The 25,262-nt window shown below is 36.8% G+C and overlaps 1 protein-coding gene across 3 annotated transcripts; it reads left to right on the top strand.

Moving 5' to 3' along the window:
- The first annotated feature begins 1,483 nt into the window (after positions 1-1,483).
- Positions 1,484-24,390, top strand: LOC125060591 (zinc finger CCHC domain-containing protein 24-like). Of its 3 annotated transcripts, XM_047665531.1 has the most exons (5): positions 1,484-1,732; positions 16,611-16,805; positions 22,581-22,745; positions 23,348-23,472; positions 23,512-24,390. In XM_047665531.1, exons 1-4 carry the CDS (start codon positions 1,625-1,627, stop codon positions 23,468-23,470), a joined length of 591 nt encoding a protein of 196 aa, XP_047521487.1. In that variant the 5' UTR covers positions 1,484-1,624; the 3' UTR covers positions 23,471-23,472; positions 23,512-24,390. The 3 variants fall into 3 exon arrangements, with proteins under 3 accessions (XP_047521487.1, XP_047521486.1, XP_047521488.1); XM_047665530.1 differs by having other exon boundaries at positions 1,485-1,732; positions 23,348-24,390; XM_047665532.1 differs by having other exon boundaries at positions 1,488-1,732; positions 23,357-24,390.
- The last annotated feature ends 872 nt before the right edge of the window (positions 24,391-25,262 follow it).

The raw sequence follows: 25,262 nt of genomic DNA, 5'->3' as shown, positions 1-25,262 counted from the left end.
TGTGTCAGGCACAGGAAGCTGATCACCTACTTGCCTATTAGATTGACATGATCATGAAACAGATACAAAAATGATGCCCAGACCTAAATAGTTGTAGCGCCACTGATCACAATTTTTTGGGACAGTTTTATACGATTTTAATATAAAACTCCGCCAATGAAATCTTTATCCATTGTATTGTTAAACCCTTCAGCAGAATATTATATTTTTTCGGATCAAGAAGGTTATTTTGATTCATGATGCTGAGTTCGTAGTGATTGTTATTCATAATGAGAGAATTAAAACTATGATAAACACGATAACACTTCTTAGAACACGAAATAAACAGTTGAGCATTCTCTCGTTTCTATCTAGAATGCTTACGCGCACATATTTTAATAACATTTTTATTTACTAGCATTCCTTGCTAGTACATAGTTGTATAGAGTTATTTCTAGCATATTATAGCTCATTTGATAGCGACAGTTAATACTTAATAGTAAATTGTAACCCACAACACTGGGACTCCCTAGTCTCACAACCTTTGTCATGAATAAAGCTTTTATTATTATTAAACACAGTCAAACTCTTCCCGCTTCTTCAAATATTTCCTCTCTCCGTGGTAAAATTATGACGTGATATCGTAACTCTATTTTATAGCGTCAATGGCTGAACTTACCAAGAAACATTCATTGGCATCGAAAATATAGTATATGCTTTGGCTTGCTATATATCTTTAATATTTATACATAGGGGAAAATCCGTAAGCTTTTGAATGACCAAGATCTTATGTTGCATTAAAGCGATAGCTAAAACGTATTGTTTCATGGTAGGGGGGCCACGAAAATATTGCTCCAAGTAGTCCCTGTTGGTCATTGGGTGCGCCCACATGTTTTCTAGTGAAGCGCGCGATTACTATATCGATACTTTTATCAAAATCCAAAAATGAAAGGATTCAATACAGAACCACCAGGAACAAAAAAACTAGAGAATACAGGGGTAAGTTTCTTAAATCACTAAATAATTGTTGAAAAGAATTGATAAAAAAACCAGTTCTCCAACCTTTTTCGGTCTAGGCCTCAGATTTCTGTATCTGTTATATGATCAATCTAATTGGCAAGTAGGTGATCAGCGTCCTGTGCCTGAAACAAACCGTTTGTGTCTAAAATCCGATTCTCTCACGATGTTTCCTTCACTGTTCGTGCGAATGTTAAATATGCACATGGACAGAAATTCTATTAGTCCACAGCCGGGGTTCCAACGTCCTCAGGGTTGAGAGTCGCACGCTGAAGCCACTAGGGCAAACTGTTCATTCACGTACTGTTTATTAAATAATTTATGTATTAAAATAACATGTAATGCATTGTATATATATAGTATATCTACCAAGCTTTGTTTATTTACTGTAAATAACATATGTATTTAATCATACCCGTTTATTTGACAAGAATCTCTTGTATAGAGTATAGCTGAATCGATAAAAAGCACGTCCCTATCCCATCTCCCGTCTCAAGGAGCGGCAGAACTCTAGTCGGCGACGTGCGGCGCGCGCGCACCCGCTTTAACGCGATCCAAAAATACACTCGCCCGGCCACCGCGTGTTATACCAAATTTTGTGCTGTGTTTTAACGATATAAATGAAGCGATGTCACCGACTGCCATGGGCGACTTGCCTCAGTGGTGTGGGAAGACAGAAGGATGTCCTCAGGCCTTGCTTGGCTGGCTGTATCTGACTCATGAGCAGAACGATCAGGTATTCAATAAATTGTGATTCTAAATACATTTGGGTAGGCGGGGGTAAAATTGCGATGTTTCCCAGGGATTTTCAACACCAGATCTCACCATTCCCGGGTACGCTACCCGTGATGTGGTGAGATCTGGTGCGAGCGTGTTATTTGCTGATGATACATAGCGTCCTATCTGGTGGTAAAAAGTCTACTAATCTTGGATATCTGGATTTTTCTTAGTAACCAAATTCTTGCATGGCAGACATTTTGGTGGGATTTTGACTTCAGTTCTTTATTGACCCAAATTAATACAAAATTAAAAAGTTGGGTCCCTGTGGCAGTGTACCTTGAATGATGGCATTTCCTCGCTGCATTGCGATACTAATTCGTTGAGAGAACCAGGTCTGGGGTCACCGCTACTACAAGCGACAACTTAAATCTTTAATTAGCTGTGCACTTGAATTCCACGGCCCAAGAGTAGGTACTCCAAAGGGCACAAAATAAAAAATATAAAAGTTACAAGTATATAAATTGGCGAATGTACCAAGTCCGTTGGTACATAATTCAGATATCGAGTCGAATTATTTCCAACACATACAAGTATTTACAATATTCTTAACCGATTTAAAAAATTTGGTTCCTGAAGCAAATTGATTGCCTAAATTAAATAAAAATATTGAAATAAATCTAAAAATTAAAAAAACATCAAAATCATATTATAGGTAACACAATGTACACTTATGAACGTCAAAAAAAAATATATGAAATCCTTCTAATTTTTCATTTACTGCCAGTTCTCAAATCAAGGGCGTGGAACGGAAGAGCCAAGTTTTTTGTTTTACACAATGTTTGTAAGGAGCTGCAACCATTACACCAATGTTTATAGTTTATACATACAAAATATTTCCATAGAGTCTTAATTTGTTGATTAAACACAATTTTTATTAATAAATAACGCCTTTATAAACTATTTAAATATATAGCCCAACGAAGATTAATTTCAATTCAAACAAGTAGGTCATGACATTCTCATAATTATTTTGTACCGCTGTTGTCGCGTATCAGCTTCGTACGTATCCTACATGTCGGCATTTTATTTACGATGCTTGGGCTCAGAGCAGTGTTGGCCTAGTGGCTTCAGCGTGCGACTCTCATCCCTTAGGTCGAAGGTTCTGCAGCCGTGCACTGGACTTTCTATGTGCGCATTTAACATCCGCTCGAACAGTGAAAACATCGTGAGGAAACCGGCATGCTTTAGACCCAATAAGTCGACGGCGTGTTCCAGATACCGGGTGATCACCTACTGGCCTATAGACAAATGATCATGAAACAGATACAGAAATCTGAGGCCCAGACCTAAAAAGGTTCTAGCGCCACTGATAATTTTTTTACTTTGTATGCATGGTTATTGAAAATATATTTCGCTAGCGGTGTCGTACCGTTGGGTATATGTATGAAAATACTGTACACGCCTACAAATCACCACGGCATACCCTGAATGAAAGTGTTTCCGCTAAGGATATTTACAACTCGAGCCACGGGGGTCATACAGCCAGTCAGCGCGACGGCCCAAGCCAGCGTTGCCATACGTCCCGATTTTGGCGGGACCGGACGGCGGACGTCCCGATTTTTTTATGAAAATGAAGTGCCCCGCGCGGGACAGACTTTTTCCCGCTTTTTGGGGTTAACTCAAGACACCACTGCCATGCTCAGAAATGGCACCAGCTCTTTTAACAGCTACCAAAAAAAGATACCAGGTATATCATATACTCATTCCTCAGAGTTCTGACAAATATTTGAAACGCCATAATTGTCTAATGAATACGTTTTTTTGGTTTAGTTTTGTTTATTTTATTTTAATTATTAAGAAGACAAGTATTTAACGATAGGGTAAATCTGATTTAAAATATCACCTTTAGTTACTATGTCTCGCTATGGACGAGAGATTCCCGCTTTTTTTACTCAAAAAGTTCCAAAATCCCGCCTTGACAATAAAAAAATCTGGCAACGCTGGCCCAAGCCGAGGTCCGAGTCTCTGAAGAGACGCCCTTGCGCTAGTCGCGGGAAAAGGCCCGGCCAAGCTACGCTCGCCAAAACAGCCCGAGCTTAGCTGCTAAGCGAGTTTCCATTAAAAAAAAAGAGTATATATTCTGTACTCGATCTAACATGAACTTGTGGTAACAGGTAAATATACGCTTAAAGGAAGTAAACGACCTACCTGTTTTCATCTAAATATAACCCACCTACTTCTAAACATGTGGAGTTGCATATGTTCACTTGTTGCTTCGGTTTGGGAGGTAATTGACCTATGTACTAGAATAGTTTTATACATTGCTGTTATAGCAATAATGCGCTGTGCGGATGGCATTAACATTTCCGTGTTCTTTACTCAGCGTCAGAAAAACATTTCTAAAGTAGCCATAATTCATTCAATTTTTTATAGAACAGGGGTCAAATCGTTCCTATGGACAGTCTTAATACCAGAGAGCTAGCAAGTGCGGGTCTTTTAAGAATTGGTATGCTTTTTGAAGGACCCTAAGATAAATTGATTCGGAAATAATATATAATAATAGAAGAATCCTCCAGTCTAACCGCTCGCGTCGCGGGGTGGTCAATCGTATATATTTTTAATGCATTTTAATCGTAGAATTATCGGTGTAGGTATTATTGTGTAGTAATCGTTTTAGTAGTAATTGTTAATATATAATATTTAAGTGGGAAATATATGTATAAATAAAGTTCAATGAGTACGCGAAGTTTTTTACTCAAGTCAAATCAAATCATTTATTTCAATTAGGCCTATTAAAAGGCACTTTTGAAAGTCAAAATTAAGTAAAAAATATTTAAAAAAAATTAGTAGTGTCACTTCCAAAATGTAGTTTCATATGGAGAAGAATGGGCAAGAAACTCCATACTTACTTACTCTTTTAAAATGGTTTTTACTATATTTTGTATATGTCACCGTAAAATTGTAAACACCGTTAGATTGTAATCTATCTCGCGAGATTATAAACTGTCGAAAGATTGTGAACCTCAACGAACTGCTTACAATTTAACGTATTATTATTCGGTAGTTATATGAAATTGTTGGAAAGTAAAATTAATCTGTAACTGACCAAAGAAGTTTCAATGATAACTAAGTTAGTGTAGTACAATCTACCGAATAATAATACGTTAAATTGTAAGCAGTAAGCTGAGGTTCACAATCTTTCGACAGTTTATAATCTCGTGAGATAGATTACAATCTAACGGTGTTTACAATGTTACGTTAACATATACATTGATAATTATATGTGAAGACCGTGTACCTAGGTACCATGTTTCATGGAAATATAAACAGTTAAATGCTAAACAGCTGCCTATGAAGTATTTCCTAACCAATTCGACTTAGGGTCGAAAAGAGCGTGCCATTTCTTGAAAGGCCGGCAACGCACTTGCAAGCCTTCCGGCAATGTGAGTGTCCATGGGCGGTATTACTTAACTTCAGACCCTCCTGCCTGTTTGCCTCCTATTACATAAAAAAAACTGCGTTACAGACTAGACAGTCGTTGTGGCCGTTAGAATATATGAACAATTATTTGTAATATTGACAAAAAAGTTTTTTCTCCAAGCAATGATACTGGCCATATAAAAACACTGAAATTGATGGAAAGGAAAACAATCCGCCAGTGCCTGATGGTAACGTACGGCGTCATCGACCGCCGTTACATTCTTACATACGAAAACTAACCTCTCGAAAAAGGCACAAACGAAATACGTATATATTATAATATTGTCCTTTAATTTTAAATTGAGTACACTACGTTCCATTCCGCGTTGACAAGTTGTTATTTTTCTGTTTGTGTTCGAGTCACATATTATCCATGATTGACTTACCGTAAGAAAGACATGGCAATATGCACGTATTTAAGACTTTTTACTTTAACCTATATTAAAACAAATGATAATCGTAGAAAAAACAAAAAATTTTAAAATATATATATATACTTTTTGTATTCGTCTAAATAAAATGTGGTGAAAACAACCAGAACGTACCCAATAAAAACAATTAATTAAACATCAAACGATATATCCGGAAATTACAAAACTCAAACTTCGAACACGGAGCGTCAACGATCGCATTTAAAATTGGAACGCATCGCCGTTAATTCCTTAAACATATGCGCAGGCGTCTCTCGGTAATCGGTTTGACCAATCATAATCATTAACTTCTGTTTGGATCTTGTGTATATAAATTATTTATGGGCAAAGTTTTAAAAATTTTCAAAGTTTTAAAGTGTTTATGTCTAGTAACCGAAAACAAGTATTGTTCCGTTAGGAAACAAACTTAGGTCCTTAAATATAAAGCAATGCGTCTATCACTCGAAATTATTATTGAAAGAAATATTTATTTACAATTATTATAATGTATGTATGTTTTTAAAATTGGAAAACAGATTTCTAATAAAACACATTGTAATACGCAAGTTAAATAATATATTTTTTTTAAGTGTTTATAAGAGATCTCCTAGTCTAGGATGGTGCTGCGGGCTAGCGACAAACCTGGCGACTACCGCCAACACTCATGTCTATGTTATTCCATTAAAAAAAAAAATTTGGTAGGTAGTCTTGAGCTGTAAAGGCCCTTAAGGCCAACACCGAGATTTAAAATGACAAAATGAAAAAATTATTCATTGTTATTAAATTAAACAAAATAGTTCAATGTAATATAAGTCTCTCTAACTTTGGATAATAATAAAATAGTGTGTACGTCATTCCGTAGTTAAGTAAGGTTGTTTTCTTATACATAATTCATTTCAACATTTCGATAGGATGAAATGGATGTATCTTTACAAGATAATACATAGGGATATTCAGACAGAAATAAAATTATTTTTTTATCCTCAGATTTCTGTATCTGATTCATGATCATTTGCCAATTATCAGCCTCCTGTATCAGACACACGCCGTCGACTTTCGGGTCTAAGGCAAGTCAGTTGCCTCACGATGTTTTCCTTCACCGTTCGAGCGAATGTTAAATGCGCACATAGAAAGTCCAATGGTGCACAGCCGGGTATCGGACCCCAACACTGCTCATATACGGACAAGCTTGTTAGAATCCCTATCCATTGCAATACACCGTTGACTAGAAACAAATATATCACGTTTGTGCTCATCGTGTAATGGTTCTGTTAACAGATTGTGTCGGATTTACAATAAAACTGTAATGAAAAATGACCCGGTGGACCTTTTTTCTTATTTCTTTCTTCATTCTTCATTCCTACATAATTATGTATTTATAGAGTATATTCGCGGATGCTTGGCAGATCCATGAGACTATATTATTGCGGGCTACTTGATTGTGAGGAAATTGCATGGATCTAGTTAGCGCTGCGTACTTAAGTTTTCGTGTCATTTTCACACGTGTATATCCTTCCTATAACATATTTTCATAAGTATCTGATTGTCCTCATTTTAATTTTTATGTTTGAGAGCAAAAATAAAATACCATTCTCCATCATTATGAGATATATTCTTTCATTAAATATCTAAATGATCCTAATCCTTGGGATTGATTTGCTCCGGTTCTAACAATTTGTTTGACTCAAAACTTTGCGATTAAAAAGAGTGGGGAAGAGTTTCTTGTCAGTTCTTCTTGCCCTCCTTGAGTTGCGAACTGGTAGTAAATGTAAATTAAGAATCAATTTAAAATCTTTTCTGTTGACATTCATAAGTGTACTTGGTTACTACGTTCAATGTTGAGTTTGGAACAGTATTTAGTCATTGTAATTTGCGCTTTTATCTTTCGGCTTCCTGATGACTGTCAGAAATGAGCATTAATGTATTTGATACGAAGAATCCGAGCGGGTGTAAGATATCACAGGTGGCGCCATTCAAGCGGATGCTGACATCTCTGCGTAACCCGAGATTTATTAACACATTTCTTAGTAACCAAGAGATTTCATAAGAATTCAAGAATCATAAGTTTCAAATGCTTCAGTGCCTACTGTAGCCACTAGACAAAGTCAGAGCACATTGCCAGATTTGGCGAGAGATTGGCCCAACTCCCTTCAGGGACTCGAGCCTTCTGGTCTCTCGCCAAAGCTGTCCAGGGGAATTTTTGTCAGCTGAACAAAAACCTATCACGGAATGACACACACAACACAATTTCACTGTTTATTTATTACTTAAAGAGAGGGACACTTGATTTATACTATAAAAACTTCAAAAACTTCATTCTATTAAATAAACCTTAAATCCTATATAATACCAAGACGTTGTTACGCCATCGCGTTTTAACACACGCCTAACGCCATCTATTACTTAAACAAATAATTAATTTAGACATTCCGCCCACCAAGGACGAGTCCTTTCAACATTAGAGTTGCACAAAACTTTGATAGAATTACTTTCATAACAAACAAAGAAAAATAACATGTTCAGTTAAACATAACATAAAGTTCATCAAGAAAAAACAAGTTAAAGAATTCGAATATTATACTAGGTAAATACGTTAATAATAAATCTAAAATCTACAACAATGAAAAGAAAGAATTATTATAACATTCGTAATTGAATCAAACTTGCCGCCCACCATGATGTAACAAAAAAAACTAAAATCTATTTCTGAAGTATACTTATTTTACTTAAAGGTCTCTTTATAAGGCCATTCTTACATTTTATGGTTATCACTCTAGTGATATTATCAGGACCAGTATGTTTTTCTACAATTTTACCTAATAACCATTTACACGGTGGCAAGTTTTCTTCCCTAACAATACAAATATCATTTATACAAGGGTCTTCAAGTTTCGAATTCCACTTATATCTTTGACTTAAAGTTAACAAATATTCTTTAGACCATTTTTTCCAAAATTTTACAACAATATTCTGCATGACATTCCATCTTTCTTTAAGATTTACATTAAAATTAATAACTGATGTGTCGTCAACAATATTTACAAGAGGTTCACCAATCAAAAAATGACCTGGGGTTAATGGGAGAGGGTCATCTGCTACGTCACTAAGCAATGAAATCGGTCTTGAATTTAAGCAAGCCTCAACCTGTGATAGAACAGTAACCAGTTCTTCATATGTCATTAAATTATCACCTATTGCCTTGTTCAAATGTGTTTTAACAGATCGCACTCCGGCTTCCCAAATGCCTCCAAAATTTGGTGCTTGAGGTGGAATAAAATGCCACGTTGTTAATTCAGATGTGAGTAATTTTGCAATCTCATCAGGTATGTTTGATTTAGACCGATCAAACATGTCTCTCAATTGTTTATTGGCACCAACAAAATTTGTGCCATTGTCGCTATACAGATCTCGACAATAACCACGCCTAGCGATAAATCTTCGAAAAGCTGCAATAAAAGCCTTAGAAGTCAAATCGGTGACTAATTCAATATGTATAGCTCGTGTTACCATACATACGAAGAGACAAATATAACTCTTGTAGGTCTTAGCTCCTCGTCCTGGAGAAAATTTTATATGATATGGACCTGCATAATCAACGCCGGTTGCTAAAAATGGTTTACTCGGCTTAAGTCGTGCATCAGGAAGTTGGCCCATAAGCTGTACTCTTGCTGCTTTAGAATATCTTAAACAGGTAATACATTTCCGATAGTACTTCTTGACCTGATCTCGAACTCGTACAATCCAATACTTTGAACGAAGAAAGTTTAGCATTATTTGAGGACCGCCATGCAAAGTCTTTTCGTGTGCATCTGAAATTAATAAATTAGTAAGGTGAGACTTAGCAGGTATAATAATGGGATGTCTTGCATCATAGCTTTCGTTGGCCATGCTTATTCGACCGCCTACCCTTAAAATCCCATTTTTGTCTAAAATGGGACAAAGAGTGCGTAACACGCTCTTTTTAGGTACTTCTTTTCCATTTGCTATAACTGTTATTTCTTCGCCAAATGCAAATTGTTGCACTTGCTTTATGCAGACTTCTAGTGTTTTATTGATTTCTGTGACTGTTATAAATTTAGGTAAGGTTTTTCGATCTTCTTTTCTCATTACAAATCTTCGACAATATGATATTACTCTCAACATTTTTACTAAATTAGAAAATTTAATCCATTCAAAATTTTCATTCCTTTCTATGATATTCATTGAAACTATTTTTTCTTCTTCATTTGTATCACCGATTTCTAAATCTTCAATTTGAATATTCGTGTTTCTTAACCATTGTGGACCTTCCCACCATAGAGTGTGAGACAGTAATTCAAGCGGACTCAGACCTCTTGACGCGCAATCAGCTGGGTTTGCTTCAGATGAAACATGACCCCACTGAGAGTATTCCATAATAGAAAGTATTTCTGAGACACGATTACTAACGAAAGTCATCCATTTACTTGGTCCACCTTTAAGCCATGCCAAAACTATTGTTGAATCCGTCCATCCAAACAGATCATTTTTAGGTATTTTCATAATTTGAGATATTTCGTTAATTAATTTTGATGCTAGTACAGCACCGCACAGTTCTAGTCGAGGAATAGAAATTTTCTTCTCAATTGGAGCTACCTTTGTTTTTGCGGATACTAATCGAACTTCTATTTTATCATCTGAACTAATTACACGAATGTATACTGCGGCTGAGTAAGCTGAACAAGATGCATCTGAAAATGCATGTAATTCAACTCGACTTTTGCGGGTGTAACCTAACCATCTGGGAATTTGTAATTGCTGAATATGAATAAGATCATTTCTAAAATTAAACCACAATTCACAAAATTCACTTGACAAAGGATCGTCCCAATCAAGATGTGCTTTCCAAATCTGCTGGATCAAAAGCTTTGCTAATACTACAACTGGTGAAATCCAACCTAGAGGGTCATACAAACGGGCAATATTAGACAAAACTTGTCTTTTGGTAACAGGATATGTTATTTCTGGTAAAGCAACAACGTATTCGAAACTATCAGTTTCTCTATTCCATTGGACGCCAAGGACCTTTATCATATTATCTGTTTTAATTGGCAAAGACGTCTCCTCTTTATTGTTTTGCTTTCCAATGTAATGCAATAACTCCTTACTATTGCTTGTCCATTTTTGCAATTGAAAGCCACCAGATGTCATTAAAGCATTCATTTCATCGTATACTTCTTTAGCTTCATCAATAGTCTCAGTTCCTGTCATCAAATCATCAACGTAAAAATCAGTATTTGTAATAGACGCTGCCACTGGAAACTTCCTCTTCTCTTCATCTGCCAGTCGTTGTAAAGTCTTTACAGCTAGGTACGGAGCACAAGCTGTTCCAAAAGTTAGCGTAAGTAACTTATAATGTTCCACAGGCATGTCTGGATGTGGCCTCCATAAAATCCGCTGAAAATTAGTTTGCGCAGAATCAATTAATACTTGTCTATACATCTTAACTAAATCAGCAACAATACTAATTCGATGAGTTCGCCACCTCATTAAAATATGTCTTAAATCTTGCTGGATTTTCGGTCCAACCATAAGATCGTCATTTAGCGAAACATCATTCATACCCTTACTAGATGCATTGAAAACCACGCGCACTTTAGTGGTTTCCTTATCTTCTCTCACCACTGCATGGTGAGGAAGATACACTGCAGTACTGTTATCCACATCATCTTCTGCAACTCGAGACATGTGGCCAAGTGTCAAATATTCTTCAATCACTTTTGTATACTCTTCACGTAACCAAAAATTATTAGATAATCTTCTTTCTAACGACACCAATCTTTTCATTGCAATATCCATAGATTGTCCATACTGACATTCTGGATCCTTATTTTTAAATGGTAATGTAACAATGAACCTTCCATTCTCATTTCTAGTAGTCGTAGCCTCATAAAGTGTTTCACACATTTGCTCTTCAACAGAAAGTCTCTTCTGAATCCTATCTGGTTCAGCCTCTATCTCCCAAAAACGTTTTAGATAATCATCTTCCTGTTCGACTTGCAAATGTCAACTCGTAATGTTAGCTGTGGAATAAGTATCAGACATTTTTCCCGATAAAACCCAACCAAAGGCCGTATTTTGTGCGATAAGTTTTCCTTTGGGTTGTTTTATTAGGCCATCTAACAATATATCTGAGTATACCTCAGCTCCTACCAATAAATCTATTTTACCTGGTATAGTATAACCTGGATCAGCTAATTCTAACGTAGAAAGTTCCTTCCAATCAGGTAAATCAATTCTGTCACAAGGCAGCATATCAGTGAGTGACCGTAACACGTAAGCATTAACTCGAATTAAACATTCTGGATTATGGCGAGATTCTAAATACAATATAACTAAATATTTTACATGCATTTGACCATCTCCCAGACCTGAAACATTACTATTAACAGATATTTTTTTTAAATTTAACAATTGAGCAGCCGCTTCTGTGATAAACGAAGCTTGCGAGCCTTGATCTAACAAAACCCGCAATATACTCCTATTTCCACTCCTGGACCTCGCCTTGACGACAGCTGTCGCCAGAAGCACTTGTTGATTGTGCCCTTGACGTTTTGCAAAATTTGCTACAATCGATGTACTTGGCACTGGATTCTCTTCTCCATTTTGAACTTCCTCCAATACATTATTAATGTGTGTGTCACTTCCTTCCCTCTCAAAATGCAGCAAAGTATTATGTCTTCTGCCACATTTCTTACAACATGTCGATTGTCGACATTTATTTACTACGTGAGTCGTTTGTAAGCAATTGTAACAAAGTCCTTTCGACAGAGCAAAATCTCTTCTTTGTTGAACAGTACGAAGTCTAAATTGCTTACATAAATTAATATAATGATTTTCTCCGCATAAAGGACAACTAAATTCCGTTTTTTTATTATTCTCTTGAACTGCCGCGTGAAACGTTTTAGGAACATGTTTTTTCACTTGAAAACTAGGTTTAGGTAATTGTTTTCCAGTCTCAACCATCTCTAGACTCCTAAATCTTCCCTCAAGAAACTCAACAAATTGCGACCATGTTGGCAAATCATCTGACAAATTATTTATGTGATTTTCCCACTGTTTATGTGTTTCTAAGTCTATTTTCGAGACTGTCAAATAAATTACAATAGAATCCCAAGAAGCCGTAGATATGCCCATATTATCCAACGCCTTTAAACAAGAAGTTGTTGTATCTAATAATTGTTTAATTGCTGATGATGATTCACTAATTGATTTCTGTGAAAATAAAGTCTTAAGAATTGCATTACTATTATATCTTTTGTTGTTATATCTTTTTACTAATTGATTCCACGCTTCTTCATAGTTGAGATCTGTAGTCGAATAATTTCCTATTAAGTTTAAGGGTTCTCCTACTATACTACTTTTTAAATAATGCAATTTCTGCGCAGGCGATAACATTTCATTATTATGAATAACAGAACAGAACAAATCATAAAATGTCTGCCATTCACTATATTTTCCAGAAAATGAGGGTAGTTGTATCCGTGGTAATTTTATAACATCTACAGAATGAGCCTTTGCTTGATTTGCCCTACATGTTGAACTCTCAAACTGTTCTAACTTTTCTTTTAAATCTGTCATATATTCAGTATATATTTCTTGGAACGAATCACAAATGTCTTCTTCAAAATACGGAAACGACTTTATTTGTTCTGGAACAACTATTTGTATTAAATGCTTATGATTATCCATAAATTCCTTCAGCAACTCATCTAAAGTATTTATACGTGTTTGGACATATGCTTTTGTTATTCTCACTCTTGGACTTTTCTTATAATTTGAATGCGCCTTTTGTAGCCTTGAATGTAAATCCTCTTGATTTTTTATTATGTTAAAAGCCATTATTTCAATTTAAAATTACGTAAAGTCTATTATTTCAAATCACTAATGTTTTAATTATTTTAATTTACAACACTTTTTTTTAAATTAGTTCAAGATTTGTTGAAATTATTCTAAGTCCAAGATTGGTTGAAATTATTCTAAGTCCATACTAATTACTATAAAATTTTACAAGTCCAGTTGTCACTAATGAATAAATATTCTAAGTCTTTTGCATTAACTCACGAGTCCAAAGTCCATCTCGGGTTTCGGCACCATGAACAAAAACCTATCACGGAATGACACACACAACACAATTTCACTGTTTATTTATTACTTAAAGAGAGGGACACTTGATTTATACTATAAAAACTTCAAAAACTTCATTCTATTAAATAAACCTTAAATCCTATATAATACCAAGACGTTGTTACGCCATCGCGTTTTAACACACGCCTAACGCCATCTATTACTTAAACAAATAATTAATTTAGACATCAGCCCTCCATTCCGCCACTGCACAGGGAGGATGACTCTCTGGCCCACACTGCGAAGGAGAAGGCCGACCTTTTGGGCTGTCTCTTCGCGTCCAACTCGACTTTGGATGACCGAGGGAGATCACCACCGACCATTTCGCGGTGTGATTCCTCGATGCCGGAAATCACATTCCGGCAACGTGCTGTCCGCAAAGCACTATCTTCCTTGGACATTCATAAGTCGAGCGGGCCGGATGGTATCCCCCCAATTGTGCTGCGTACTTGTGCTCCTGAGTTGGCTCCGGTCTTAACGCGCCTTTTCCGGTACCTGTACTCGCTTGGCACTGTCCCGAAGTGCTGGAAGACCGCTTCGATACATCCGATCCCAAAAAAAGGCGATCGCTCTGATCCGTCCAACTATCGCCCAATAGCTATAACCTCCTTGTTCTCCAAAATAATGGAAACCATTATTAATTGCCAGCTCTTGAGTTATCTAGAGGGTCACCAGTTGATTAGCGATTCTCAGTACGGCTTTCGTCGTGGTCGCTCAGCTGGTGACCTCCTTGTATACCTTACCCATAGGTGGGCGGAAGCAATTGAGTCCAAGGGGGAGGCGCTGGCGGTAAGTTTGGACATAGCGAAAGCCTTCGATCGGGTGTGGCACAGAGCACTGCTCTCGAAGCTTCCAGCCTATGGGCTTCCCGAGAAATTATGCGATTGGATCTCCAGCTTTCTGGCCGATCGGAGCATCAAGGTCCTCATCGACGGAGCATGTTCCGACCTTAAACCCGTGAACGCTGGGGTCCCACAAGGCTGTGTTCTATCCCCGACCCTATTTCTTCTGCATATCAATGATATGTTGCAACTTAGCAACATTCACTGCTATGCGGATGACAGCACTGGGGATATTCTTTACACTGGCCGGGCAGGTATTTCTCGGGCAGTTGTTGATGAGTACCGGAACAAACTTGTGTCTGAAGTCGAAACTCTACTACGTGGAGTCTCAGACTGGGGCAGACAAAACCTAGTCCAATTTAACCCCAAGAAGACACAAGTTTGCGCGTTTTCCGCTAAAAAAACACCCTTTGTCGCTACTCCTCTTTTCGAAAACACTCTTCTTAAAGCCACAGCCAGCATTGGAATACTTGGCGTTGACATATCGAACGACGTTCAGTTTCGCGGTCACTTGGAGGGAAAGGCTAAATTAGCCTCCAAAAAGCTTGGTGTGCTCAGCAAGGCGAGGCGGTACTTCACTCCGGGCCACCGCATGCAACTATATAAAGCGCAAATTCGGCCCCACATGGAGTACTGCTCTCACATCTGGGCGGGGGCTCCCCAGTACCAGCTCCTTCCACTTGACCGTATACAACGCAGAGCGGTTCGAATCGTCGACGACCAATCCCTCTCCGAGCGGCTTGATCCTTTGGCGTTGCGTAGAGATGTGGGGTCACTCTGCATCTTCTACCGCATTTACCATGGAGAGTGTTCAGAGGAGTTGTTCGGATTAATACCTGCAGCTGAATTTCATCATCGGACGTCGAGACAGAATACGAAATTCCACCCGTATCACCTCGACGTCCGCCGTTCCACAACTGAGCGTTTTTCAAGGCAGTTTTTGCCGCGCACAACCACTATGTGGAACCAGCTGCCCACTGAAGTATTTCCGAACCAATTCGACTTAGGGTCCTTCAAGAAAAGAGCGTACCTATTCTTAAAAGGCCGGCAACGCACTCGCGAGCCCTCTGGCATTGAGAGTGTCCATGGGCGGCGGTATCACTTAACATCAGGTGAGCCTCCTGCCCGTTTGCCCCCCGTTCTATAAAAAAAAAAAAAAAACAAACATGTACTGTTTAATAAATAACCATTTAAATTATTAATTGGGATATTAGTAATTATATCAATCAAATATACAGTATGTACAATTTTCTTAACCTTCTCTCCCTCTTCTTTTGATTATTTTTTAATAATCAAAAGAAAATTAAAACAAATTTAAAAAGTTTGGTCCCTGTGGTAGTATGACCTTTGATGCGTTTCCTTGCTGTATTGAGATACTTATTCGTTGAGCGAGGAAAGCACCAGCTCTGGTTCCCTGGTACTATCTACCAGGCGCCAACTTAAATCTTTAATAAGCGCCTGTGCACTACAACCCCACGGCCGAAGAGATGAGATAACATAGGTTTATATATATGTATGTACATAGTAAACAATATGAAAAAAATATTTTTTGGAATCCAGTATTAGGGAATTATTACATCCAGAGCAAGATCTTCTACATGTAAGATGTTTCTTAATCTTATGTAATTTTAATGTAATCCCAATAAAAATAATAAATAACTCAAATATAAGTCTTTCCTGCAACTTCGATTTTGTTCCCTTTGGAGTTAAGACTCTTGGGCTGTGGAGTTCAAGTGCACAGGTGCTAATTAAAGATTTCAGCTGGCGCCTAGTTGATAGTACGGGTAACCTCAGAGCTGGTACTTTCCTGGCTCAACGAATAAGTATCGCAATACAGCAAGGAATCGTCAGAATTAAAGGTACACTGCCACAGGGACGAAATTTTTAAATTTGTTTTAATATTCTTTTTAAAAAAAATATTATTACTATTAGGTTAAGAAAATTGTAAATATGTACTGAATATTTGTTAAGTTAGAAAGATTATATCAATTACATTTTTTTTAATTTAATCTTTCAGTGGGTTCCTGGATCAGTATGGGGTCCTCTCCCAACAGCAGCCACGGGGACGACCCAGCCGCCCACAGACGACAGCAACTCACTAGCGGAGCAGTTAGCCGCACTGTCACTGCGCCGCCCGCCCAGGCCGCCGCCCCCGGCCTACATGTGCCATTTGTGCTTCAAGAAAGGACACTACATTGGGGATTGTCCACAGGTAATATTAATAAATTTAGCGGATTAATTTCATGTCTTTTTTAATTGAAGTTCTAATTGTTTATTTGCTATAAAGCTCTGAGATTTTCCTGGTTTTTTATGTAATAGGAGGTATACGGGCACGGTGCCTCACCTGATGTTTAGTGATACCGTGGACACTCACACTGTCGAAGGCTCGCAAGTGCGTTGCTGGCCTTTCAAGAATTGGTACGCTCTTTTCTTAAGGACCGTAAGTCGAATTGGTTCGGAAATACTTCAGTGGGCAGCTGTCAAAACTGTCTGAAAAAACTGTCTTAGAAAAGGCTCAGTTGTGGAAGAACGGACGTCGAGGTGATACAGATGGTATTTTGTATTTAGCCGTCGACTTCTGAAAATAGGCAAAAACGTTTACTAGCATACATCCATCTCAAGCTTGTACAACGCATTGGTTAGAAGTATTTTAGAGGGTAACTCGTCTGTTTGGGCTCCGCATAAAAGTAAATACTTTCTTATGTTGGATCGAATAAAGTGAGGAATAAAAACACTATCGGACTGATTTAAATATCGGAAAAATTATTTCTATTCTAACGTAAAGAACATTATGTCCGAAAAAATACAATATGACCAGCAGTACGCTAGTTTAATAAAAGAAAGGTTATATCTATATATATATAAATGTTATGTTTGTTTGTGTGTCAAAAACTCAAAAAGTTAGGCACCGATCGAGCTGAAATTTTAGAATGATATATAATTCCCATCAAGGATTGTTTTTAACTTATATATGAAATGTCTTCTTTGTTTTGATTCTTATTTTTCAACCATTCCATCACAATGTGCCACAGCGACGCGTGGCTGGGTACAGCCAGTGTATTATAATAATTATTATAGCAATCAACTTATTATTTCTTGATCAATTATACACGTGTACATCGATTTTATCGAACTGGAGTAAATCTATGCTATATCGCAATGAAAGAACAGTGAAACAACGAGGCACTGATCGGCTGATATCATAATATATGATCTTGACATTTTCTAGGAATTCCTCTGAATAGAAAATATACAGAAATAAAATAATGTTGGCGGATTGCCCGTGCGTGGTACCGCGGAAATTCGCCTACTAATTTCGTGTTTAATTGATAAACGATTTCTATATTCCTTTGATTATATAAAAACTATAAGATAGAATCTAGATTGGGCCTTTGATGTGTCGTGATCTGATTACTGAACACCATAATGTGGGCGAATTAACGCCAGCTAAATTAGCCATCTTGAGACAACGTATGTAGATCACACTCTTCGAAGATACTTTTCGTGAAGCCCCAGCGAGAATCGGGGTACTGGGCGTTGACATATCGAACGACGTGATACGTGGGGTGTGGAAAAGCTTGGTGTGTTCAGTAAGGCAAGACGGTACTTCACTCCGAGCCATCGGTTGCAATTGTTTCGGCCCCACATGGAATACTGTTCTCACCTCTGGGTGGAATCCCCAGTACCAGTTCTTTCCACTTGTGCATGTAACCACTCGGTTCGAGTCGTCGACGACCAATCACCTAGCGGCTTGATCTGTTAGCGTTGAGTAGAGACGTGGATGGATCTTCTCCATCGGGAGTCGCTTTCTGGGAGTTGTTCGGATTAATAGCTGCAGCCTAACAATTTTTAAAAGACCGGCACGTCCATAGGCGGCCTATCACTTAATATCAGATGAGCCTCCTGCCCGTTTTCCCCGTTTTCAACATGGCTATAAAAAGGAAGAAAAAAGTATTTGGTTCGGATTTACTTGTTTTACTCAAATCTTGCAAATAATTTTAAATGAAAAATTATTCCTTGTATTCAATGTAAAAATGGTATTTCTTTACTTTGTGAAAGTTTTTACCTTTAAAGTAGAGGAAAGTGACCAAATATGGGATAGTATCCCTAATATGGAATACCCCTATTTCTCCTAAATGCAAACTCACATACGCAATAAACAATGATTTTCTGTCTCTTTTTACCCCCTTTTACGAGTACAAGTTGTAGCATGTCAATTCAGCAAGGGCTTTCGTCATTGTGACAGTTTTTTGTTTTGTCGCTACCGCATAACTTTCTAAGGTATGTTAAAAATACGTATTTTTCGTAAAGAAAGTGCACACAGTATTGATTTTATAGCTTTTAGAGACCGTTTAGACGTTCTTTTGTATGTTTTAGCGGTATTAGATGATATTACTTTCTTAAATATAAAAATCTGAATGTCAGTTTGAAATCGTTGGAAAATCCAAATATGGACAGATCACAGTATCCAATTATGGACTATTCCATAATTAGTTCTCTGAAGTATCAGCTGACATGATGATTTTGTTAATTATATATTTTTTTAATGTTTTACCAAAACGGCGGGCGTCAACTCGAAAACAAAGCGAAAAGAATGGATTCAGAGCATATGGCGGAAGTAATAAAATTAGTAAGAGAGAAACAAATGGGTTATTTAAAAGCTGGACAATACTTTGATGTGTCAACTTGTCTACTTTGTTTTGATTATGTCAGAAAAACGAATTTTCTCCAGGAGAAGCCGCAGCTACTACACTCGGAAAGAAAACTGTCGTGTTGGCAAAAAACAAGAATTAATAACAGAAAATATCAAAAGGAAAAACATCAAAAGAGAAGACTAAGCCTAATTCAGATGATGAGGAGGTGATGCTATTTGATACTGACTGTGAACCCAATGCCTTGATAGGATATACAGCTCCAGAATCTGAAGATTCGGAGTGTATTTTCTGTGGTGTGCTGTTTTCGAATGATACTCATGGGGAAACATGGATCAAGTATCTTATGTGTGGACTCTGGGCATGTAATGATTGCGCTGTGCCAGAGTTTGATACCTGGATTTGTGATTTTTGTAAAAAAATTGTGTACCTTTCTATATTATACCAAGTTTCTAAAGAGTCTCGTGTATTTTAAGGTTAATTTTTGATAGTGTTTATAGTATTCCATATTTGGGGTACCTATTCCATATTTAGGTACCTAAATCGTTATTTAGTTTTTTAAATTTTTTCTTACCTTAAACTAATCAATAAAACCTAAACTTATTACAAACTAAAGTGCAAATATATGATTGTTAATAATTACCACAAAAAGTTTTTTATTTATAACACTTGTGGAAATTATGCCTAAAAATCAAAATGGTATTCCATATTTGGTCACTCTCCTCTACATATAGTTAGGCGTTCTGTTACTACCTATACCATTATTTATATAAATAAACTTATTTTTAACAAAATCTTTTGTGCCTATATATTTATACTGAGGGAATTGTAACATTGTTCGATATTTTAATTTTTATGATAGGTACGGCATCGGGGTTTGAAAACTTCGAAAGAAGTAAAATATGAACTGTGAAATAATTGATAAGTCTTTATATTGATTACTCTATGATAGGTGACCATGCAGACGTCAGAATGGACGATCACTAAAATTGTTATAGTTCTCCCAAGATAATAAGGAAGTAGAAATTAATTAGAAGTCATTTTTAAACAACAGTTAACGTTCTATACGACTAGTGACCGTCCAATCTAACGCTTGCCCAAATCTCCTCTAAAAACCAAAATAACATATGATTTAAGACAAGCTATATTGAAATAATCAAAGTACCTACTGAATGATAAAGGTTTATGAATAAATAGCAGTCTTTCATTACTTAGTAGTCTTGATAAAATATACAATAGTCTTTTGTCAGCAAACACAGTTTCGAAGTAATCAGACCCTGTGTTTTATTCAACATAGGAGAATGTTTCTGGACTTTGGCCTTATACTTATGCAAAAGGCTTAATGCAAAACAAAAACAACGTTGTTGAAAACAACATTGCCACTCGCGAGCTAGGTTGTTCTGCCTTGCGAATCTGTAACTCACTTTTCGAACTCTCACAGCGGTTTTCGCATCGGCGGTCGATCTCAAAAACCGCTGTGTGAGTTCGAAAAGTGAGTTACAGAATTGCAAGGCTGATATGAGTCGGGACTTATTGCTCGTTCAGACACGGCGGGAACCGCGCGATTTCAGAATCGCATGGAAATCGCGCGGGTCTTATTTGTATGAGTTATTAAGTAATCGTTCAGACATACCCGCGCGGTTAATCAAACCGCGCGGTTTCCGCAACCCAACCGCCAGAAAATAGAATCGCGATACACCCGCGCGGTTCTATTACTATGAAGATCTTACTCAGCGTTCATTAGCTTTGCGGGCACCGCGCGATTAACACGTCATAATAAGAGCACCGTGAGTTATTTATTTATGAAGTGGAGAGTTTTTCTTCTGGTAACACGCTTGCCCTCATATGTGTTTCAGAGCTTGAAATATCTTACCTGATTTGTTCAATGAGTTCATCAAAAGATTTTATTAACATTCTCAAATAGTCAAAAAAATTTCGCTCAAACGTTCTTAAATTGGGATATAGTGTTACTATCCTCTTAAGATCCTCTCTGAATCTGCGTTTTCTTTATTTTCTGTATCAACCACTGACACGTTAGTTACTCTTCGACTTCCATCTTGAAACTGATCGCTAACTAACCGCCACTGTCTGAACAGTCGCCATTTTTGCGGTTCAAACCGCACGATCTGACAATCGCGCGGTTCCCGCTGTGTCTGAACGAGCACTTAATCCTAAAGCTGTGGATTGACAAAGGCTAGTCAAATAACTGACTCTAAATCTAAAGGATTTTCTGTCTAATCACGAACACCTATATTTGTCATGGTCATTGTCAAATTAAACATATATTAACGTACTGCATACAGACTTATATTTTTTGCTCCGAAACTCTCTTGACGAAACAGTTTTGAGTGTTGTGATCATAAATCCTATTGAAGTATGGTTCTCAAAATAAATCTGTCAAGTGTTAAGACAAGGGCTCTTTGTACCTATTACGTGAGTTTTAAGTGTTTATTAAATATTTTTATTATCACTATTACAAAATCAACTTAGAACAAAGCTTTGTTGTTTAATCTGTGCATGTATAAAGTAGTTTAATGTTGTTTTTTTTTTTCAATTATTTACATCTGAAAGAAAATGCTTCTAGCAGTAAAACCGCGTATTTACAAACCTATTTTTTTTCCTATCTTATGATATTGTTTGTGGTGTAAATGAGGTTTTATTTAATTATTATATAGGTATTAAAACACCGCATTATCTTAATATATATAAATTACGTGTCACGTTGTTTGTCCGCTATGGACTCCTAAACTACCGAACCGATATCAATCAAATTTGCACACCGTGTGTAGTTTGATCCAACTTAAAAGATAGCTTACATCTCAATTTATACCCGCAATATTATTTTATTGCAAAATATTTGTTTATTATTTGATAGTCACAATTCTAACAGATGGCGCTGTGTTGAAAGTAAGCTGTTGAGCTACAATTTAATGGCATAGCAACCAAAAAGGATGATGGTCCCCATGACTGGTGTTCTCCTACCGTTTCCCTTGATTAGTTTACCACTTTGTAATATAGAACCTTATAAAACCTTAGCCATAGCAACGCTTGGCTGAGTCTGCTAGTATATTATAAAATCTCTGATAGATTCGTGTTCCTCATGGGAATTCCTCTAACATTTTGAAGTTCCTTCTTTTACATGCTCCTCTCAAGTGGTGACCAGCAGTTAACTTAATACTGCTTTCCCCCTTATTATCATCCTTAAGGGAGGCAGAGGACTACGCATGCCGTCACTGGAGTACTGGAGTACCTTTGCCTTTTCTTGGGAATCTCGACTCATATTCCTTGTTCCATCGTAATTTGACACCTTTTTAATAAATTGTATCTTTTTCCAGGCCCGTCCCAAAGGCGAAGGTCTGACGCCATACCAGGGCAAGAAGCGGTGCTTCGGCGAGTACAAGTGCCCGAAATGCAAGCGGAAGTGGATGAGCGGAAACTCGTGGGCCAATAACGGCCAAGAGTGCATCAAGTGTCGTATCAATGTTTTTCCTCATAAGCAGGTAATAGTTTTTATCGACTGAGGCATTTTTTCCAGCTGTGTCTTACACACTGAGCTTTACGCAACCGCTTGCTTGCAACATGTTTTTTCTGATCGTACCAACAAGTATTAGTTGCGCAAAAAGAAGAAAGTTCTATTGGTGTACTGCCCTATAGGGTTTTCCTATTGGACTAGGATGTATGTATGTATGTAGTGCGGCCTCAGTTACCGCGTGCTCTTCTAGTCCGTTGTGCGTAAACTGCTGGCTAATTAAGCCAACCTAGCTCCTTCCAAAAGCTCAGAAGTTTACTTCGCAGGCTTCACGACCACGACCTCACTGCTCCGATGATTTCTGTTGTCGTTGGGAAGCTGAGCTGCGTTGTAACGCCTCAATATTAGGGACTGTCTGTCACGCCAAATATTGGACAAGGATATTTCCTTATGATTAATTTATCATAATTTTACAACGATTTAATTTAACTAAAATATTTCTCATAGTTGATTAACGAGTAGAACCGAATAAACGAAATTATTACATTTCTTATATTATTCGGTACATAGTAGGGTAAAAATCACTAGACAAAAGTATTTTTGTGTAATTAATGTGTAAATAACAATTTGAAGATCTTTCAGAGGCCACTCGAAAAGCCGGACGGTCTTGATGTCAGCGACCAATCGAAGATCCACCCCCAGCATCTCTGCCAGAAGTGTCGTTCACTCGGATACTATTGTCGACGGGAATATTAGAGATTCACAAATGGATACTATTGTCGACGGGAATATTAGAGATTCACAAATGGATACTATTGTCGACGGGAATATTAGAGATTCACAAATGGATACAATTGTCGATGGGAATATTAGAGATGCACAAATGGATACTATTGTCGACGGGAATATTAGAGATTCACAAATGGATACTATTGTCGACGGGAATATTAGAGATTCACAAATGGATACTATTGTCGACGGGAAGATTAGAGATTCACAAATGGATACTATTGTCGACGGGAATATTAGAGATTCACAAATGGATACTATTGTCGACGGGAAGATTAGAGATTCACAAATGGATACTATTGTCGACGGGAAGATTAGAGATTCACAAAAGTATCGTTATACAAATTACTATGTAATTGCGTCGTTTATATAAATTTGTTAACATTTATTAAGTGCCTTATGATGATTTAATTTTGTTCGTTTGCTCGGCTTCGGGTTACGTAATGTCTAACCCTAGGTTCCTAAGTCCCAGTGGAACAATAAGTGTTTTAGGTTTAAAATAACATCTACTTTCCTTAAAAAATTATCATTGAAACACGTGGAAATATTATTTACACACTTTGATACCAAAGACACACAACACAGATTTTTTATCTACTTACAATGATAGCACAGATTATATCAACTTTTTGTCAATCCAAAGATATCCTTTATATACCAAAATGCGGCGCCAAAGATGTTAAATAAAATCGATTTAAGGAAAAAGTAATTAAAACAAGAATTCTTCAAATCAAAATACTAATAAGATTAAAATTTAGTTTTTATATTAGGTTCTAAGGTGGGTTTTGGAATGAGAATGCTTAAATAGGGAACATAAACAATTTAGTTTTGATTTCGTGTTTTGTTCAAATGATTTTTAATTAAAATATGTTCAACTAAAATGTTAGTAGTTTACACATGATTCGCGTTCTCACATCATGGTCCAAGCGTGAGTTACATTAAAATATTGTTGAGAATTTGTATGACCATTTTTATAATCTACTATTGAAACAGGAGCAACCAGGTGAAGTCGCAGAAGTGGGTGAAATGAGTTCGCAAGTGATTATCAAAATCACTTACCATATACTATGTCTGTATGTAGACTCGTCAAACGTTTAATGATATCTCATCACATGTTTGACGTCACTCACTCACACATTCATAAAGAAAAACGACACATAGATGACATGACATCTCAAACAATAGCCTCAATGTAACCCACGCTCTAAATTACGTGAGAAAGTATATGAGATTTCGTAGATGTTAAGTAAATATGTTATATTTTAAAATGTATATTTCGAAAGATAACTCCAAGGCAGATACTTACTAATTTGTTGTATGTATATATCGACGATTTATTCCATTTATATCCTTCCAACAATTTAATCATTTAGTTAAGTGAAGTGATTTTATGTATATTGGATTTAAATTAACAAATTATAACCAGATTATATATATATTTTAGTTATACTTTATAGATTGTAAGATTTTCTTTTTATAATCTGGTAAAACATTTGACTCTTTTGTATGTCAAGGTGTTCTAAATTGGAGCTCTTTGCGATTTATTCTCATTAACAATATATTACCTGGTACTATTCTACCACAAGAAATCAGTACTTTTAACAGATTTTAGTATTAAATTTAAGACAAAAGATTCAAATGTTTTACCAGATTATAAAAAGAAAATCTTACAACCTTACCTTGGCTACCTTTCTTATCATTCTGAGAGACGTTAAAACTATCAATATGGCCTGGAACAAGCTCATTATTAAATTTTTCT

The sequence above is a fragment of the Pieris napi genome, chromosome 22, assembly GCF_905475465.1.
Source record: "Pieris napi chromosome 22, ilPieNapi1.2, whole genome shotgun sequence".
Classification (NCBI taxonomy): Eukaryota; Metazoa; Arthropoda; class Insecta; order Lepidoptera; family Pieridae; genus Pieris; species Pieris napi.
The sequence above is the reverse complement of the archived record's forward strand: the minus strand, read 5'-3'. Positions and strand labels throughout refer to the sequence as shown.